Source organism: Scyliorhinus canicula, chromosome 16 (genome assembly GCF_902713615.1).
Source record: "Scyliorhinus canicula chromosome 16, sScyCan1.1, whole genome shotgun sequence".
In the NCBI taxonomy this organism is placed as follows: Eukaryota; Metazoa; Chordata; class Chondrichthyes; order Carcharhiniformes; family Scyliorhinidae; genus Scyliorhinus; species Scyliorhinus canicula.
Window position 1 is genome coordinate 120,541,754 of NC_052161.1, and position 13,197 is coordinate 120,554,950.

At 42.3% G+C, this 13,197-nt stretch overlaps 1 protein-coding gene across 2 annotated transcripts in view; it reads right to left on the reverse strand.

The window, feature by feature from the left end:
* Positions 1 to 6,539: 6,539 nt before the first annotated feature.
* The window catches only part of emc1 (ER membrane protein complex subunit 1), a 42,599-nt gene continuing 35,941 nt past the window's right edge, over positions 6,540 to 13,197 (reverse strand). For both annotated transcript variants that reach the window (XM_038821712.1, XM_038821711.1), the window contains 4 exons: positions 11,157 to 11,367; positions 9,848 to 9,932; positions 9,499 to 9,628; positions 6,540 to 8,183 (listed from right to left, as the gene is read on the reverse strand). In XM_038821712.1, coding sequence (XP_038677640.1) covers positions 8,004 to 8,183; positions 9,499 to 9,628; positions 9,848 to 9,932; positions 11,157 to 11,367 — 606 coding nt within the window. In that variant the 3' untranslated portion in view covers positions 6,540 to 8,003. The remainder of the gene's footprint in view (positions 8,184 to 9,498; positions 9,629 to 9,847; positions 9,933 to 11,156; positions 11,368 to 13,197) is intronic.

Genomic DNA, 13,197 nt, shown 5'->3' on the forward strand with positions numbered 1-13,197 from the left:
TTCTCTTAAGGGGCCTGTGTTCACTTTGACCTCTCTCTTCCATTTTATTTATTTACCAGGGGCTGGTTTAGCACAGTGGGCTAGACAGCTGGCTTGTAATGCAGAACAAGGCCAGCAGCGCAGGTTCAATTCCCATACCGGCCTCCCCGAACAGGCACCGGAATCTGGCGACTAGGGACTTTTCACGGTAACTTAATTGTAGCCTACTTGTGACAATAAGCAATTATCATTATTTTTTTAAAGAAGCTCTTGTTGTCTGCTTTTGTATTACTTGTTAGTTTACCCTCTCCCTCTATTTTATTTTTAGCCATCTTTTGTTCGTCTTAAAACTTTCCCAATCCTCTGGTTTACCATTCATCTTTGCCACATTATATGTTTTTCTTTTGGTTAAATGCTATCCTTGACTTACTTGTTGAACATTTATCCCCTTCCTCGAATCCTTCTTCCTGACTGGGATATATCTTTGTTGTGAGTCATGAACTATTTTCATAAAAATCTGCCATTGCTCATCAACCTGTCTTTTCTACTAAATTTCTTTTCCGGTCCACTCCAGCCAAGTCTGCACTCATGCCTTTGTAATTAACCATATTTAAGTTTAGCACATTTGTTTCTGACCCAGGTTTCTCACACTCAAACTGAATGCTAAATTCCACCACGTTATGGTCACTGTTCTCTAGGGGATCTTTTACTCAGATTGTTTATTAAATCCGTCTCAATACACATTACCAGATCCAAAATCACCTGCTCCCTGGTTGGATCCATAACCTATTGTTCCAGGAAACCATCCCGAATATATGAATTCTTCCTTGGCACATCTGCCAATTTCATTTTCCCAGTCCACATATAACATACAGTGATGAAGGAGGCCATTTGGCCCATCAAGTCTCCAACGACCCACTTAAACCATCACTTCCACCCTATCCCCATAACCCCTCCTAACCTTTTTGGACACAAGGGCAATTTAGCATGGCCAATCCACCTAACCTCCACGTCTTTGGACTGTGGGAGGAAACCCACGCAGGCACGGGGAGAACGTAGACTCCGCACATGAAGATTAAAGTCACCCATGATTGTTTTAGATAGAGAAATACAGCACAGAACAGGCCCTTCGGCCCACGATGTTGCGCCGCACTTTTGTCCTAGGTTAATCATAGAATTTTGGACAATTTTTCATGGCCAATCCACCCAACCTGCACATCTTTGGACTGTGGGAGGAAACCGGAGTACCCGGAGGAAACCCACGCAGTCACGGGGAGGATGTGTTTTCCTCGTTATCTCCTGATTTATCCTCTGTCCTACAGTACAGTATTACTATTCGGGAGCCTATAGACTACTCCCACCAGTCCATTTTTCCCATTGTTAGTTCTTACCTCCACCCAGATTCTGCATCTTCCAATCCAATATCATTTCTTGCTATTTTACCTATTCCATCTTTTACTAACAAAACTACCCTGCCACCTTTTCCTTCTTGCTTGGACTTATGAAAAGTATCATACCCCTGAATATTTAGTTCCCAGTTTTGATCTCCTTGTAACTATGTCTCTGTAATGGCTATAAGATCATGCCCATTAACCTCAACTTGTGTCAGTAATTCATTCATTTCGTACTGAATACAACGTGCATACAAGGGCCATTAATTTGTTTTAATTTTTCCCCCTTTTATCCTATTTGCTGCTATTTTTTAATGTTTGTACATGCTGCCCCTTCCTGTCACATTATGGATATTATTCATTTGATGAATGCACGTTCTCCCAGTGTCTGCGTGGGTTTCCTCCGGGTGCTCTGGTTTCCTCCCACAAGTCCAGAGAGATCTGATGTTAGGTGAATTGGACATTCCGAGTTCTCCCTCAGTGTACCCGGACAGGTGTCGGAGTGTGGCGATTAGGGGATTTTCACAGTAACTTCATTGCAGTGTTAATGTAAGCCTACTTCTGACAGAAATAAAGATTATGTAAGAAATTGCTAAATTTTATATATTGTTATGCAGTAATGTTATTAAAACCTGGGTTAAGATGCATAGTCAGTTTGTCTATTAAAGGTGTGATTAAGGTATAAAAGTGAGAAAATAATTCATTTTGCAGGTGAAATGTTCTACGAATAGATTATGAGGGTTATTGTGTTTGGTCCTGGCTAAAGAATTCATGGCACACCTTGTGGGAGACGATAGAAGAATGCCTTATGCTTTGGATACAGTTGATGTAATTAAGGGGGAGCCAAGTCTGTCTGAAAAAGTTAGTTCTTCCTAGGATTTTAAGCTGAACGGAGGTGTTTCAGTTTTGGTCCTGAAAGATTCTCTCTCCAAAGATCCTCCAATGAAAAGCAAATAAAAAAAACCTGATTAATTTTACTCATGAGGGCAGCACGGTGGCACAGTGGTTAGCACTGCTGTCTCACGGCACCGAGGTCCCAGGTTCAGTCCCGGTTCTGGGGCACTGTCCATGTGGAGTTTGCACATTCTCCCAGTGTTTGCGTGAGTTTCGCCCCCACAACCCAAAGATGTGCAGGGTAGGTAGATTGGCCATGCTAAATTGCCCCTGAATTGGAAAATGTTTTAAAACTTTACTCATGAGTGGTATTTGAAATATATCGTCTTGCTTAATTGGAATATAGTGGCAGGTTTAGGAAGTTAAAGTTTCTTCTTTCATTTAAGAACTGTTGTAACTGTTAACTGTACAGCTATTTCTCTGTTGTTAATGTGGTTAATTCTATCTTTAAATTAATGTTAGTTTTAACATAACAGATAACCTATTGGTTGGTGTTATCAATTGTGTGATGCAGTAACTTTTCCTCAGTTTTATGAATTTTAAATAGTCGGGTTTTCATCCAGGATCCTAACATTACCTAAATAACTGCCTTGCAATGCAGCCATATCCTTTTCTTTGTAAACTTACAAATTTCCTCTCCAGAACCATCCCCCTTCTATTTAGTTTAAACCCTCACTACTTCCCTAGTTATGCTGCTTGCAAGAACTCTGGTCCCAGCATGGTTCAGATGTAAGCCGTCCCAATGGTACAGCCCACTATCCCCAGTGCCCCACAAACCAAAACCCACTTCTCCCACACCAGTCTTTGGGCCACATATTTATCTTTCTAATTTCATGTACCCTATGCCAATGTGCTTGCGGCTCAGATAATAATCCAGGAAACCCTTGGAGGGTTCTGTTGTTTAATTTAGTGCCTAACTCCTCAAAATCTCTATGCAGAACCTCTTTCCTCATTCTACTTAAGTTGTTGGTACCTACAAGGACCACAACAATGGGATCCTCCCACTGCATGTTCCTTTCCAGCCTGGAGCAGGTGTTCTGAACTCTGGAACCGAACTCTGCAACATAGCAGTTTGGATTCTGGCTCTTTGCTGACGAGAACAATGTCAATCCCTTCACTATACATCCCCTATTACCTCTAGATTCTTATGTGCTCCCCCCACTCGAATGGCTTCCTGTACCACAGTGCCATAGCTAGTTAGCTCACCTACACTGCAGCCTCCACTCATTCAAACAAGCAGAGAACCTCAAACCTGTTCGACAATTGGAGGGGCCGACACTCCTGCCCTCTGGTTCCTTTACCTACACCATCTGCAATCATGCGCCCTTCCCACTGTCCCGGATCACTTTCCAAACCAGAATACCCTGTCCTAAGGGATGAGACCACTTCCTGAAAGAAAGCATCCAGGTAACTCTCCTCCTCCTTGACATGTTACAGTGTCCAAAGTCAGCCTCCAGCTAAATGACTAAGCTGATTTTCCTCAAGCTACAATCACTTGTGTTATTCAGGAGCTCTTCACAGTAACTTCATTAAAACCTATTTGTGACAATAAGCAATTATTATTATTATTATTTTACACCCAAGGGAGCATTTACTTCTCTTACTTTACTCCACACACAGTGACCCGGGGACGGGATCGAACCTGGGCCGTCGGCGCTATAGGCAGCAGTGTAAACCACTGCACCCCCGTGACACCAGTACTGAATAGCCTAACCAAAAAAAATCTCCCATCTCAAATGAAATGGTGAGAAACTGAAATAAATTGCCCATTAGTTCCAGATGATTTTCACTCTATTCTATTTTTGACGACTTGTATCACCAAACTATATTCGGGTCTAATTTTCACTTATTCCAGGCACAGGTTTTTCTTACACTGAGCATTTACCGGCCAATCAACTTACCAGTTTCTTTTGACCTTGAGGTTGTCTTTTTGTTCCCCCACTGCTGCCTCACAGCAGCTGAAATACTCACCAAATATTCCTCCTGCCACAAGTCAAAACCAGGGTGAAAAGTTAGAAAGCAAAAGAGCATCTCTTTCCCCGTTGCACCAAATTCCCACTTTGCTCCAAATTCCCAATATACTCATTTGGACTGTGTCTCACTTGGGTGATGTCTGTCTTCCACTGCTCTCGCGCCCGCTTACTGATCTCTAAAGTACTCTAAATTAGGTTTAATCAGAGCCGTATACAAATGTAGCTTAACTTCCAGTCCATAGGATAACACCCAACATTCCAGTAGCCTTTTAAATTAGACTTTGTACCTATTCATTAACTTTTTGTAATTTCTATACTGGACCTCTCAAGTAGCTCGGATCTTTCACGGTTTCAAAATGGATGACTTAACACCTTGCATTTTGAACTCCATCTGCAAAGGTTTTGCCCTTTCACTTAACCAAATGCATCCCACTCATTTGCCACCTGGATAACTTCAGTTGGTAGTCCAGCAATAAGGAACATTAAACAATTAGGTGCGTTCAAATACCTCCTAGTGCCTGGCCTCCACTCACTGTTCAGCTTACAACTGTCACATTTCTCCTACAACCTCACCCCAGCTCTCAATATGCTTAATAAAGGGCAGCACGGTGGCCTAGTGGTTAGCACAACCGCCTCACGGCGCTGAGGTCCCAGGTTCGATCCCGGCTCTGGGTCACTGTCCGTGTGGAGTTTGCACGTTCTCCCCGTGTCTGCGTGGGTTTCGCCCCCACAACCCAAAAAATGTGCAGAGTAGGTGGATTGGCCACACTAAATTGCCCCTTAATTGGAAAAAATAATTGGCTAATCTAAATTTATAAAAAAAAAAAAAAAAAAAAATATGCTTAATAAAGATAAATAGTCTTCAAAAGGGAATGATACACAACCCGAGGTCAAGAGGAATGGAAAGGAAACGATCAACATCTGATCAAATGGGACAATTAGAACAGTTATGTCAACGCTACAACATGGAAATACGTCATTTGGCCAAAGTGGCCTGTACCAGTGCTTATTAACAAGACCAGCCTCCTCCCACTCCAACACCATATCTCACTTCTCTCCCCCCACTTTGAAACTAAGTGTTTATAACTTGAAACTTTTGGTTGTGTCAAAAGTTTTTTCTATTCTTTCACGGAAGGGGATGTGGGCATCACTGGCAAAGCCTGCACCCATTGCCCATCCCCAACTGCCCTTGAACTCAACATTCCAGAGGAGCGTAGGGAGTCAAACCCCATTATTGTGGGCCAGGAGTCACATATAGGTCAGACCAGGTACAGATGACAGATTTTCTTCCCTAAAAGGCATTTGTGAAGCAGATGGGCCTTTATAACAATCAATAATAGTTTAACGGTCACCATTACTCAGATTTATTAAATGTACTTAGAAATTCCACTAGTTGCCATGGTGGATTTCAACTCATGTTCCCAGCACATTAGCCTGGACTTCTGAATTACCGGTTCAATGACATTACCAGTATGCCACCATCTCCCCATCACTTGAAACCATAGAAGCACTTATACTGAAAACATTAAAATTTGAACTATTTTGTGTTCATTACCCCACAAGTTTAGAAAATAGACCGACTTAATAGAAATCCATTGAAGTTCTACACCTTTGATCTGAGGAAATATTCCTAAATCTTAGATTTTAATTGATGTACTCACTTTTACATTGTGTGACAGCCTTGGTTCAATTATAACATTCTTGCTGTGCGTTTGAGCCCCATACCAAGAGTTCAGCACATAATCTGGGTTGACATTTCAGTGCTGCACCGCGAGAGGGGCTGTCTGTCCATTCAGGTAGCACAAATGATCCCACAGCACGATTGGAAGTTTTCCACAGATGCCCTGGCCAACAATTTTCTCATCCAGTCTCACAAAAACCTAGTTAATTATTACATTGCTGTTTGTGGGACCTTCCTGTTTCACTGATGTATAAACGGCTTTTAAAATACAGTTCCACACATTTTCATATCAAGTGGTGGTGGAAGCCCATTTCAACAGGAATCAATTACAGCAGATCTTGGGCATTAAATGGAAAATCAGCTGTTACAATTAGCAATATTTTATAACCCCAAATATTAAGGCAATCAAATTGCAACATCAGCCTCTGTAACCCACTATGTTGAAAAGGAGCCACCAGTGGCATTACAAGACTGTCCTCCCATTAAATTTAGGGTGAAAGAAAGATATTTGGAAAGTATCATTACTGTGGAGCAAGTTGTTATCCATGCATTAACCTGCACAAAGCACAATATTACATCTTAAATATTACATCTTCTGCAGCTCAGAAAAGAAAAAACAAGTTGAATGTCACAGTAACAGTTTATTTAGTGGCTTCAAAAACAACCCGTGAAACATAAATTAATATATACTATTAAACAACCTTTAATGTATCCATTTCAAGTATCAATGTTTTTGATGTGGCTGTACTCGAGTTACAGGAATGGGAGAGAAGACACAAAACTAACCTGCAAAAGCTTGGTGCCGTCATACTAACCCTCCCTTTCCTGCAACACGATGCTGAAACTTGGGCACATGATTAGAATCTCGGATATTCACACAGATCAGGCTTCAATCCTGTTCATTCATTCATCCATTGCACATTTTAATTTGGCTCTAAAATCCTGTCACGGTTTTCAGGAGTTCAGTATCAAACATCCATAACTTAAAATCATAAACAGTCAAAATCTTCTACTCCTAAGTTATGCTTGCAAGTTGTAACTGTTGAAATTTTTCTGAATTTTTTTGTATTTCAATTCATTTGTCAGGTGACACTGGAAGGTACATGCACCCCCCCCCCCCCCCCCCCATACAAGTTTCAGGATTTTACTCAAAACAATTAACAGCAACTACTTCAAATTCATGTAAGTAATCAATCAGCAATCCACTATCAACCACTCCTCACAAAAACCATCAACATGCAACACCGCAAAGTGTGATTGTTCATTACACTGGGAGAAGATAACATAATCATGGCACTAAAATAAAGAACGCCAAGTCAGTAATTTATTGTCCATTTAGAAGTGTTGGGACTGAAGAGGATGCCCACAGGTGGATGGAGGATATAGTGGTGCACTTTCCTATAAACGTGGATCTAGTGCCGAGCCAGACCAAAAAAAAACACTCTAGCAACATCTGGTGGCAGTGCCTTAGCATTGCAGACAAGCTCTTTTGAAAAGATTTGAAACCCTGCCTCACAAAGGAGCATGAGACCAAAAAGAACAACACCAGAACACTGGGCAACTTAAACTGTGTACAGATTGAGGTTTTCTGTCCAATGTTCTAACAATGAAACTAGTCTCCGGCACTTGTGTTTAAAGGGGAACCTGAGCCGGATGCAATATCCATGTTCTATTATCAAATATCAACTAGCTCCAAAAACACAACAAAAGCTAAAGATTTAAAGCGCAGCAGTGGGAAACTTTCAAATTCAGCTTTGCTATTAATCACAACATCTCACTTTCAACAGCTCCCGTTTTAACTCCAAGCTCTGCAGGAACAAAAATATCTTTTACCTCAAAAAAATTTCTGATCAATAGAAACGCTTCAATTATTTTTACAGCAATTAAACCAATTTTTTCTTAAAAATCTACTCATGAAAGTGTCCATCACTCTGCTTCTCATAATGAGAGTGTGTTACAAAAAATATACATAGTATGTACATGGGCACAAGAGCATCAACTCCATCAGGGTCCCTGATAAGGTTGCACCCATCTTCTGTTCCTCTCTATTACAAGATAACTACTCTCTTCTGTGCCGATTGGTATCTATCGCCAAGCTCGGTTCAGGAGCTTCACCTGGGCAAGGCGCTTCGTGATCATGGTTGTAAAAACCAACCCAAAGAGAACACTACTGATGAGCACATAATCGTAATCATCCTTTAGAACGTCAAATTGCTTTGATGGGTAAACTCGAGTCTGGAAGATGTCCAGTCCATAGGCAACAACCTGAAAAACAGAGCAAACAAACTCACTGGTTAGATTCCAGCATGCCAGCCATTCCTTTTCATTTAGGTTCTTTGATAATTAGTGATATGTCCCTATCCATAAATACACTTCACCAATGTACCTCACTAGTCTGGGGTTATGGAAGATCAGACTGTAACTCAGTTTAGCACAGGTGCCAATTGGACACGGCCCAAGGGGGGCAGGTTGTTCTATCTGCCTCTCTCCCCTAGCCTCATCAGTTGCTGGATGGTTCTGAAGAGAGAATATGCAATGTTGGTCAGCACAGTTTGAGGACTTGGGTGACCAGTAAGCAATACGGGGTATAAAAATAGCAACTAAATCCTAAATGATTGTGAATATCAAGTATGTGTGTGTCACTGCACTGTGCATCGTTATTATAATTTGTTTTATACTATGGTCCTTCAGGACACTTGCCATATTGGGATGTGTTCCCATCTGGTGACAACTTTGCACATATTGAGCTGCTTTAATTTTGATTGACCCGTGTTTATGTTTGGAGTACTGTACTGATTCTTCTTTGGTAATCCTCTGTCACTCTTATATTTATCCCACAAAACAGGCAACACAGATTAGAAAGTCCAACTACTCAGTACTGCCTGAGCAATGTTTCTGCTGGGGAATGAAAAGGGGAGGGTCGTTGGGCAAAAACAGTCAAAATGATTCCCCATCAAAATGTGAAGTAGTAGGGGGCAGCATGGTGGCACAGTGGTTAGCATTGCTGCCAACAGCGCTGAGGGCCCGGTTTCGAATTCCGGCCCTGGGTCAATGTCCGTGTGGAGTTTGCACATTCTTCCCGTGTCTGCGTGGGTTTCACCCCCACAACCCAAAAGATGTGCAGTATAGGTAGATTGGCCATGCTAAATTGCTCCTTAATTGGAAAAAATAATTGGGTACTCTAAATTTTTTTTAAAATGTGAAGTAGTATCATACCATCAGCAGTGAAGTCTACAACACTAAAACTCTCATTATTAAACTGGAACAAAGTCAAGCAAGAGAAATAAAGAAATATATACAACATAGGGCATGATCTGAAAACGGAATGCATTTAAAATAAAGCAACTTTGGTTGCAAGGATCTCCAAACATCTTGTGGATTATGACAAACATCATCCATAAAAGTAATGATGAGAACAATCTTAATACGGGTCATTTTATAATCATAACCTAGACTGCCCGCTTCAATTGACTGATCTTGTGATGGGCTTAAGGGTTGAATGGCCGACTCCTGCTCATTTGAAATAAGGCATTTAAACCGACAATATTGTGACTGCTGGCAGGTCGAGTTGCACACTGACCAAGCACGTTGACTCCAGACCAGAAGGAGCTGTGTAAATTCCTCGTACTCTGGAAACAGACTGATTGTAGTTGATGTACCACTCTGATCGAATTGGGAGTTCTGGAGCGTACGGAATTAAGTTCTCTTCCCTGAAAAAAGACAAAAAGGATTAAGAAAATAAAAAGCTTTAATTTCAGGCGTTGCAAAACAGTACAACAGACTAGCTGAATGCAAACCTAACTGCATCAGTTGCATTCTGCGTTTATTCATCCCAATATATACCACCAGATATTGCACGTCTGACATTAGCTCTACCCAATCAACAGATCACTGTACCTGACCCAGAGAAAAGAGTTTTGTCAGCTTACCGGGTGTGCTCGGATGGAACTTCTGGGCGTCGAGGATCCAGGAATGCTTTTGGCAAAGAAAGAATTCCTCCAGAGTGCAGTCCAACTGCAAGACAAAAGAAAAATCCATTAGAGTCAGAGACTAACTAGACAGCAAAATAAAATAATCCAACCCCATTAACTGGCAACAATATAGAAACCTGTCACACCTGTCTGTGCTAGCTCTGTGAAAAAGACTATTTATTTAGAACAACCATAAATTTTGTTTTCTTTCAAACCCTTATCTACTTCTCTTCTCAAAGCTATTATGATCTGTTTGCTTGTTCTAGTAAACCTCTCCATCTAAAATTTGTTCCAAACTCTCCCTTGATTTTCTTTTATGATCAATTTATGCCTTCCAACAATACATTGATTGACCAAAGCAACCAGTTTTAGCCATTTACCTTTTCAAAACCTTGCATAAATTTAAACGCCTCTATCAAATCTCTTCAAAGTCCTAGTTTCATTCTCGCTCCCCATAACTAAAGCCTACCGACCGTGATACCATCCTAATGAATCTCTTCCGTCAGCCCAGAACAAACACTCCCTATTCATCATCAGCTACTTGCTTGCCCATAGTACCCAAATATTAGTTTTTAAAATATTCTTCCATGGAATGTGGGCATCGCTGGCAAAGCCACCACATTCCAAATTTCCCTTGAACTGAATGGCTTGCTAGGCCATTTCAAAGGGCAGTTAAGAGTCACAGAACACAGAACAGTACAGCACAGAACAGGCCCTTCGGCCCTCGATGTTGTGCCGAGCAATGATCACCCTACTCAAACTCACGTATCCACCCTATACCCGTAACCCAACAACCCCCCCTTAACCTTACATTTTAGGACACTACGGGCAATTTAGCATGGCCAATCCACCTAACCCGCACATCTTTGGACTGTGGGAGGAAACCCACGCACACACGGGGAGGACGTGCAGACTCCGCACAGACAGTGACCCAGCCGGGAATCGAACCTGGGACCCTGGAGCTGTGAAGCATTTATGCTAACCACCATGCTACCGTGCTGCCCTCACATTGCTGTGAGTCAATCACATTGCTGTGAGTCTGGAATCATATTAAGGCCAGACGAGGTAATAATGCAGATTTACCTCCCTAAAAGGGTATTAATGAACCAGACAGGATTTTATGACACTGAATGATGGTTTCACCATTTGAGACTAGCCTCCACGGTGGGATTATGAACCCACGTCCCCAGAGTAAGGCTCCGGGATTCTGGATTACTCATCCGGTGACATTACCACTACGCCACCATCTCCCCTAAATATCACTTACTTAGCAGGTGGCGGCTGGTGATCCCTTTGTCCGTGATCGTGGCTTCCACCAGACTGATGGCTGACGGAAAGATGTAGGACTGCTGAAAGACGATGGGGGAAAAGGGGCGATCGAGCGAGCTGAATGCTGTGCTGTTGTATTGCTCAGTTCCCTCGTACAATTCCAAAACAGTCATTTCATTCCTTCGGGACTTTGTGTTCCAGTATTGGTACTAGGGTAGCAAAGGAACACCAGAGAATAGGGTTAGGGTTGATGTGCAGGGCACCCACCAAGTCTAGACAGTGTCTAGAAACTAATTAGATAACCTTCAGACAAAGGGACAGTATACATCAGGACAAGCAGTTTCTTAAATATTTTAGGAACAGTGTGAGCCAGTAATAGGATGCCCAGCACAGGCATATTTATTGCAGAGCAGCAGATAATGGATCACTCCAAATAGTCACATGTCATCTAACAGTGGAGGATTGTGCCTGTAGCTGAGACATTATAGCATTTGTCCCACACAGAGATTGGGGTGGGGTGGGGAGGAGGAAAGTTGTTGTGCAAACAAATGAATCAATAAACACCCAAATTTACTACAAAACTTAATTGTAGAATCAACAGTAATAATAGTAATCTTTATTAGTGTCACAAGTAGGCTTACATTAACAAAGCAAGGAAGTTACTGTGAAAATTCCCTAGTCACCACTCTACGCCGCCATCCGGGTACACTGAGGGAGAATTCAGAATGTTCAATTCACGTAACGAGCACATCTTTCAGAGCCAGCTCTTTGAGGGGGTAGAAGGTGTGTGTGAACGTTGTGTTGGTGGGGGAGATTGGGGGGGGGGGGGGGGGGGGGGGTCCTTTATGTTCATATGTTTTGGTCCTGTCCAAAACTGGAGGATTACTGGAAGGAGGTTTTTAGGGTAATCTCTAAAGTGGTGCCCGTGAAACTGGACCCTGGTCCTCGGGAGGCCGTATTCGGGGTGTCCGATCAGCTGGGGTTGGAAACGGGTGCGGAGCCAGATGTTGTAGCCTTCGCCTCGTTGATCGCCCGAAGGCGGATCCTGTTGGGATGGAGAGCAATCTCTCCACCTTGTACCCTGGCGTGGCGGGGGGCCGTGCTGGAATTCTTGACTCTTGAGAAAGTCAAATTTGAACGGAGGGGAAGGATGGAGGGGTTCTACAATTCATGGGCGTTATTAATTACGCACTTTCAAAATTGGATTACATCGAACATTTGGGGGGGGGGGGGTTAATGGTGACTATGGGTGATCCCTGATTCCTTTTTGTTATTTGTTTATGTTAACATGCGGGCCAATGTCTGGGGGTTTGGTGGGAGGATGGGATTGTTGTTATTGATATGGGGATTGACATTATATTCGTTACTGATTATTGTTTATTGTTGGGTGTAAATTTGGGAGAAAATGTGAAAAAGGAGAATAAAAATATATACTTTTTAAAATAGCACGTCTTTCAGGTCTTGTGGAAAGAAACCGGAGCACCCGGAGGAAACCCATGCAAACACGAGGAGAAGGTGCAGACTTCACAGAGACAGGGACCCAAGCCAGGAATCGAACCTGGCTCCCTGGTGCAGTGAGGCAACAGTGCTAACCACTGTGCTGCCCAGATTAATATACAAATGTGACTACAGGAGCCTTCCCACCACACTATCCCAATATAATCATGTTATTTAACTCTAACGTCACATGCTTATAATCTGGAATCAACTTTCCAGTCCCTTCCAATTGCTGTCCAAAACTTCCATTGGAAACACAATTGGATGAGTCAGTTGAAGACTGGATCGTGCTCAGCTATGATACCCACCACAACAAACTCCCCTAGACAAAAGGTACATACTACACTTATATAGAATTCATCACTTACAGAAAAACACCGCTGTGCACGTGGAACAGGAGAGAAACAGAAAGGAATGCCTGAAGGAACTATTGAAAAAATGGTTTTGCTGGATGTTTGTAAAAACACAGAAAGGTGGCATGGTAGGGGAACTGGGCAAGGACATTTCAGTAAAACAAGGATCTTGACGCAATTTGCTGAATG